The 8586-nt window shown below is 27.7% G+C and overlaps 2 protein-coding genes across 2 annotated transcripts in view; both read left to right on the forward strand.

The window, feature by feature from the left end:
• Positions 1 to 1085: 1085 nt before the first annotated feature.
• HELRODRAFT_186833 (hypothetical protein) lies at positions 1086 to 3172 on the forward strand. Its single transcript, XM_009015546.1, has 4 exons — positions 1086 to 1362; positions 1781 to 1882; positions 2155 to 2267; positions 2760 to 3172. Exons 1-4 carry the CDS (start codon positions 1237 to 1239, stop codon positions 2842 to 2844), a joined length of 426 nt encoding a protein of 141 aa, XP_009013794.1. The 5' UTR covers positions 1086 to 1236; the 3' UTR covers positions 2845 to 3172.
• Positions 3173 to 3642: 470 nt separating this feature from the next.
• Positions 3643 to 8586, forward strand: part of HELRODRAFT_185412 (hypothetical protein) — a 19133-nt gene continuing 14189 nt past the window's right edge. The window contains exons 1-2 of the mRNA XM_009015547.1: positions 3643 to 3773; positions 4980 to 5046. The gene's annotated coding sequence lies outside the window, so the exon portion shown is untranslated. The remainder of the gene's footprint in view (positions 3774 to 4979; positions 5047 to 8586) is intronic.

An 8586-nucleotide genomic window follows, 5' to 3' on the forward strand; every position in this document is an offset into this window, starting at 1 on the left:
ACTAATTTTTGACGGTGACTTCAGTTATAATGATGACTGACTGGAACGTTGAAACTGACCTTCTTCCATGCACCTAGTACCTCGTGGTACGTTCAATGTATGCTGGGTGTGGAATGGCTCTGCGATCGAATCTGGTCAGTTCGAACCAAAAACATGATTCATGGTGGCGTTCATACGGACTGTGCTTGCTGAATCACTATGTCATTGACTGAACGTAAAACTTTAAAGATGGAAAATTCATATGAATCGATAGATGACGATGGAAGTACATAAATGCCGTGAGCTGAAAAATTGCAGTTGAATTTTTTGCCGAGGTGAACATTGACAAATTTGAAAGTTGGGCCCCTCAAAGTGTGTGTGTGTGTGTATGGTGTGTGTGTTTGTGTGTAGGTATGTATGTGTGTATAATGTAGTTTAGATCATACTTAGTCAAAGTATATTCTTTAGATAACATTGGAAATTCCATGAGTTTCGGTTTCATGATCTGAATTGAATTCACGCTAATACTTGACTTTGGTGTTTCGTTTTCAAAATAGTTGATTATTAATATGTGTGTGATATTCGTGATATTGATAACGGTTGGTTAGTGACTGATTTGCTTAAATCTATTCAATTATTTCAAAATAATAAAAAGTCTGGTTAATATCGCGATTGAAAAAAATTGATCCTACCTCTGATGGTTTAATGTTTCTTCAAAGAATTATCACTAAAATTGCAGGGTTAGCTTTTAAATGTCAAAATATTAAATTGCTTACAAAGCAAAAAATTTAAATAGCTATTAGTGGTCTTTATCCGGAGTATTTAAAGTCTTCTTGTATGTCAAATTATAGGTCTTATTATATGTACACATATGTAAATAATTTCCGTTTGGTATGTTGATTTTAGCCATTTCGTTATGTTGTGAACTGTTTCTTTTACTAAATGTTTACGTAACGTGAATTAATTATCCTCAGAAAACTACTAAGGAGTGTATATAATAATAATGATAATTATTAAAAATATTAATAATACTACTACTACTACTAGTAATAATAATAATTGAATATAGGTTTATACAAAATAAGAATTGTTGCTCAGTACGTGTCCAAAGTTTTTTTTTCAAAGTTTTGATTGAAAATTAGAAAAAGAAAGTTTATGTGATAGTGATAAAAACTTAAACAGATTGTATACTTCATTATGATAAAAATAAAATAAAAAACTAATAATAACAATAACTGAAAAACAAATAAAGATAACATGAGCTCTGTGAGAGGGACGTTTATCATGATCAGACCGGAGGCTGTTCAAAGGGGGTTGGTTGGCGAGATCATCAAGAGATNTGAGTTGAATGGTCTCAAATTAATAGCCATCAAAGCCATCATTGTGAGTTTGTTTTTGCGAAATTTCGATATTTTTGCGTTAAAAATCATTTTTATTTATATATATATATATATATATAAACACGTATGTTATACCTTTGTATCGGTAACACTTAACGTGATATTGGAGTGATTTTGCTGTATAATTCGCATCAATTATTTTAGATGAGTGTGATGTTCAAATTGCCTAATGAAAAGTAGTATTACAAGGAAAATTTATAGTTTTAACGAGTAGGTAATGTACTTGGTATTCCATTTGGTGCTCCATTTACGATCATGATCGATCGTACTTCGATTTGTTCTCAAGGCTTGAGTAGTTTTACTTGAATGGAAATGTTTGAAAAATTTCTTGTTTTAACCATATTCTAACTTTTATTTAGTCTCATAATCTATCTTTTTGAAAATAAAAATAATTCCTCAAGCCAAGTAGGAATTTGATGGAATCCCATTACGAAGAACATGCCGGTAAGTATTTCTACGAGAGGTTGGTTCGCGATATGACAGTTGGACGCGTGATATCAATGGTTGGTATGCTGTGCTGTGCTACTATTTTTATCTATCCCAGTTTATTTAATTCATTTAATTTATTTAAAGCCGATAAAATACTCTATTTTCTGTGGTTGGTGAAATGGTTGTTACAACGCTTATGTTATCACATGTTTTTTTGATTGACCGACTGACTGAATGTGTAACTGATTTGAATGAATGAAATAATTTAAATTCTTTAAATATGCAATATACAACTATCACATAAGCATGCACGCATACCAACGTTGAATTATTTAACGTCCTTGAGGTATGGGAAGGGGTAAACGCCATCAAAGTCAGCCGAAAAATGTTGGGCAACACTAACCCGGCAGAAGCTGAACCTGGAACCATCAGAGCCGATTTTGGACTCTCTTTGGAGCAGTTAGTATTGGTGTTCCTATAAAAAAATTAAAAAATTTGAAATTCAAAATAAAGAGGTTTTCTAGTTTCAAAGATGTTTTATAGTTTTTGCCTGATAAATATTATTGACAAATAAAAATAATTATTGATTGATTTGAGATTTTAAAAAAAAATAAAAAATAGATATTCGAGTATAGTTGTGGGGCCCTGTTTCTTATTCTAGAGACCAAGTTTGGTCAATTCAAAATACTATACATCAAAAACGTCGTGATTTCCATTACCAAATTATACATTTTCATGCTCAGAAGATTGAGTAATAAGTGAATCTTGTAACAAAGTACCAGCAATATATCGAAAACGTCTTTGATCACTGATTAACGAAATAAGAGACAACAAAATAAAATAATTTTTTCAAAATTTTTCAATTAATTAACCAATATATTTTAAGTGTTCTTTTTGAATTTAAACACTTTAATAACCGAAAATAACTCATCCATAACAACGTTTATTCAGAAACGCGTGTCACGGGAGCGATAGCGAAGAGAGTGCGGCCAGAGAAATCAAACTATGGTTCGATGAAGATGAATTGTGCACCTGATGTTCACTCATGTTTCCTTTCGTCACATCATTATATCACGTCAAAACTGCAGATAATAATTTTCATATTTTGATATTAAATGTTGATTTTTTTTTTTTGCTTTTAACTTTTTTATCGTACTCTTCATAACTTCATATTAACACACAATTCATTCCAATTAGTTTTTACATAATGATTAATTTGTATCGAGGAAACGTTTTTTCTCGAGTCGAGCTATATAACACCAATCTTTTTACAACAATGTAGTTTTGTAAGGCATTTTTTCCTTTTTTGGCTATTGTTTTACAAGTGTTATTTTTATTTTTTAATAATGTTCACACCAATAAGCATTATATTGTATTAGAGTATTCAAATTAAATTAAATTAATATGTTCCATTCATCCATTAACGTCCAAATATTCACGAATATGGCCACTCAAAAAAACATTTTAATCAGCAAAACTTTTGATACACTATCATTCAAAATGAAAATACAATAATCAATACAAAAACAAACCACATACAAACATATGTATATAGAAAATGATATATTTTATAATATAGGTATATATGATACACACATATAAAATATAGAGAGTAATTATTATTTTTTATGATAATAAAGTAATTAAGATAATTAGGATATATATTTATATTATATATAATAAGTATATGATAATATATAAAAGGGCATATAAATCCAACTATTTGGTATTAATAAATACAAAAATACCATAAATACAACAAAAAAAAATATTTTTATTTTTCTTTAAAAGGAAATCTAGATACAAGCAAAACGAAACGAAACAACGTATTAGAAAAAATTGTTTTTTCCGTTGCTAGGTGGGTCAAAATATTGGAATAACTCCTTTTTTGGAGATTATTTGTCGTTATTTTTTATTAAAAAATTATAAAAATAATAAGTCCTTAGCCTGGAATCTCTGCTTCAGGTGGCAAAAATTTTTTTTTAGATTTTTGTTTTAACTTTTAATTTAAAATGCTTCTTTTATTTTCAATTTTCAATGTGACATTCTCATTTTAAACCTTCACAGAGGTTATAGTCCATTTTGAGTTTGAAATAAATAAATTGTAAATAAATAAATTAAATAAATTTATAAACCATAAACAAACTAAAATATGGATGAAATATGAACTGACTTTTGGTTTGGACCATAGTCCATACTACACTCTTGTGAAATAAAAATACGTAATTTGTACTGATACATGACGTAATTAGCACTGTGATGTTGTTTTCTAATGTAATAATTAGTAGATAGTCTAGATTCTAGAATATATGTAATATGTAATGTTGTTGTAATGTATGTAATTAGTTAGCTATGTATGAAATGGATGGATGTCTGTGTATGTGTGATCCTTACTTATTTAATAAGTTCTGGTGTGGTTTTATAATAGGTTTTTTTTTGTAAGCAAATGTAAGCAACCATTGCTTAATTGTTTACTACTTTACTTGGTAAAAGTTAATTTTTGACACTATAGTTTTGGAATAGATAAATTGGGTTTATTTTTATATTATATTATAATTTTTACTCTATAAGTAAGGTTAATTACTGTAAGGTTAATAACTGATAATGTAGTCAAATCTTTATCTATTTTATTGTATATAATGAGTTTTACAAATTGTTATTAGTAATATATATAAACCTTTTTTTGGATTTATCAGAATAAAAATATACTTTATTTTATTTTCGTATGCAAAATTGATTCTCACTACATTACTTCTAAATTATTTTGTTACTAACTGTTAAATATGAAACTTTCAATTCATTATCAATTAAAATGTGTTTGTCCAACTGGCTGACTGACTTACTGGTTCATTGAATAAAATAAACAACAATTAGCTTAATATAATACAGAGTTAATTCATCTTACATTTTCAATCCAGAACAACATAAGCATTATCACATTGATTTATTTAACATACCTTCCTTCTCTACTACTTTCTAATTCATTGCCAACTTCTATTTACTCAAATTTTGTTTTTTGAAAGAGTTTTGTAAAAAGCAAGCAAGCACCACATTATTGTTAAATATATATAATTTTTAATTATTTTCTCCCATCATAAAATACAAATTATACTGTTTTTATATTCATTATTTTTAGTTCACTTTTATTTTCATTAAATTTTTTATTCAAAGCCAAAGTCAGAATGGGTGGTCCATTATTTAGCAGGGCAATGTCATCATACAGTATGTTTCAGTTTTGGTAATTATATTATTATTATTATTATGCTTTTTATTTAACTCATAATTATTTGATATATCATTATTATTATTTCATAATAAAATAATATAGTTAACATTATTTAACATATATTTTGTATATTGAATATATATTATGTTATATATTATGAACATAGATTATATTGAATAATATTATTAACACTATTTAAAACATCTTTCAGTTAATTATTCTAATTTTATTTGATTATTCTACAAAAAAATATTAAGTTTTTTGTATTAATAATAACATATGGGGTCATTGTAGTATATCATATTAATCTTGAGAAGAAACATGCTGGAATTAAAGATAAAGCTTAGGTTACGAAACTTGTGACAAACAACAAGAGTTTTAGAATCATGTAAGATAATATAAGTAATAGTAATAGAGTGTTTAGATTTATTAAAGCAAATTAATTCAAATTTACAAGGATTAAGTTTAAGACACATAGAGTCAGTCCAAGCAATAATTGAAGAAAGACATAGAGATAGATTATGAAAAACACTATTGAGATTAGATGGAGGAAAAGAAGTATAAAAGTAAGAATCATCAGCATATAGCTGACTAGTGAAAGAAAAATTATTAATAATACGAGGTTGTTCAGAGGTATAGAGTATGAATAGAAGAGGGCCAAGGATAAAACCCTGAGATACCCCAAAAGTAAGAGTAGAGGAGTTAGAAGTAGAATTTTTAAGAACAACAGAAGAAAAACGATTACCGAGATAAGAAGAAAACCAAGATAGACAAGAATCAGTAATATTAAAAGAATGATCTAGCAGCCTCAAGAGAATAGTATGGTCAACAGTATCAAAAGCAGAGGAAAAGTCAAGAGCAAGAAGAAGTTAAGATCACTATTGTCACTAGAGAGAAGGATATCTATCATTGTGTATTTTGAGTAAAGACGTTTCAGTACTGCAATTGATCAAGTCTGAAACCAGATTGAGATACAATTAGGAAGGAGTCCAGTAGATACTGATTTATAATGAAAATTATTTGTACTTATTATTTATTATTATTTATTATTATTATTATTACTGTTATTGTTAGTTTGTTTATAAATTTAACCTTTAACCTTTGCATGTTTTTTGAATAGCTGTTCAAATTTTGTAATTAACGTTAGTCAGTGTTGCTTAATGTTAGCTAGTGTTATGTTGCATAGTGATATTATAACACACATGTATTCAGTCACTCAATCTCTCACTCACACAAACAAACACACACATACACACATGCACAAACAAACAAACACATATACAAACGCACACATACACACACACACACACACAAACATACAGTATATTTTTTTTATAATTGCTATTACATAAATCTGCGTTTTGATGTGGCTTTTTAATAGAAATTTCGAAGTAGTTAGTTAATTAGTTTGGTGTTTAATTACCGCCTTAGTTTTCAACGTCATTTAATATAATTATTAATAATATAATTATTAATATTATAATTATTAATAATATAATAATCAATAATGATATTATTAATAATGCATGGAAAATAGTTTTCCTTTATGTTATTAGTCATTATTATTAGTGTTTTCTATACAATTATGGCTTTGTAATTAGGTCGTGTTTTTGTGTGTACGCGCGCGTGCGCGCGTGTGTGTGTGTATGTGGGTATTTTTGTATGCAGTTAAATGATATAAATGTGAAGGGTATATATTTACATGTTTTTGTATGTAGTCACATATGATGTGTGTGTATGTGTGTGTTGGCATGTTTGGATGTGTATGTGCGTGTATAGTATATACAAATACAAATTCGGTATGTCTTCAAGTTTGTATAAGTTTGTTTGTATGTTTGCTGAGTAAACCTGTTTTGCTTACATTAGTATTAGTGCAAAGTTTGTATATATATACAAACATGTGTTGTGTTTGCGTTTGTGTTTGTCAAATATTTAACTGAAGTATACACACATGCATACTCACTTGTTCACACTTTAAGATGTAACCAACTCATGCATAGTGCTTAAAATACATAAATAAATAAATACAATAAATACAATGTTGCATGTGTGTGATACGTATAATTATAAATTGTCATTTATAAATATGCGTGTATGTGTGTGTGTGTGTGTGTTTGTTTGTGTGTGTATGTATGTCGTATATCAATGTGTATGTATATACATACAAACACATAGTTACGTAAATGTTTATAGGTTGATTAACATGCCAATGCTATTCCTCACTCACACCTGTATTGTCTCAAATATTGCTTTTGTTTTTATCTACCTATTTATCTGTGTGTTTATGTATGTGTGTGTATGTGTGTGTGTGTGAATGTTAGCTGCCGAGCCATGGTAATGAATAGGTCTACAAGTGCAAGAATTGATTTTTTTTTTATTTAAAATAATTTTCAAATAGATTTTTTCAAGTGTTTGGTTTTTTGTTGTATTTTATTATACTCACAGTAAGTGTCTAAAGATAATAATGATCATAAATTTTATAATAATAATAATTATTATTATTATTTCTGTCGCAGTTATTAAATTATATTCTTCCTAATACTCCGTACTATCCTTATGTGAATCGTCATCATTTGAACTGAACACCTGTTTTAAAAAAATTGTCAAGTGCAAATTTTCACATGTGTGTGTGTGTGTGTACCTGGATTAAATTCTCAAATCAATACGTACAATTTCGTACAAACCACCCATACAAACTTACATACAAAATCATAAATACATGAGTAGTTAAGTGCTACACACACATGAAACCATATATACAAACACACATCAGGATACAAATATATAAACCAGCATACATACATACATACATACATACATACATACATACATACATACATACATACATACATACATACATACATACATACGAAACGAAACGAAACGAAACGATCTTTTATTTGCTTCCCAAAAATAATAATTAAGAAGGCAGGATGATTGTGATCGAGCTCATGATGAGCTCATCTTGCACAGCCACCTTATCACAAATAAAACAGATGTAAGAAAATTAGAAAAAATGTTTTCAGTTAGCTTAATTAAAGTCATATTCTATAAATATATATACACGTACATACACATATATATATATATATATATACATACACATACATATACGCATACACATACTCATATATAAATCATCGAGATCAACAGAACAATGTTACATTAAATAATCATTTAATGTTAGTTTGAATTTATAAGTTTACAATTCAATTTGGTTACAAAATTTAATGTCAATTGAGTTTACAATACATATATATACATACATATACATACCCATATATACATACATAAACAAATATATATAAACCAAATATTAACAAAATAAATTTTATCCATGTACGTACATATACACTCACGCAGACACACATATATGCCTACTTTAGAATAAAAACAACTTTATATAGTATTATTAATAATAAAGCTTTTCAAATTTTTTTTAAATTGAGATAGTTGTTGCGATTCATTTGGCAAGCCCTTTTTTAGCATCATATTCCATGTTCTTGGACCTCTGGTTATGATGTGACTGAATAGAATATGCGTCTTTGATTT

The sequence above is a fragment of the Helobdella robusta genome, assembly GCF_000326865.2.
Source record: "Helobdella robusta unplaced genomic scaffold HELROscaffold_16, whole genome shotgun sequence".
Taxonomy (NCBI): domain Eukaryota; kingdom Metazoa; phylum Annelida; class Clitellata; order Rhynchobdellida; family Glossiphoniidae; genus Helobdella; species Helobdella robusta.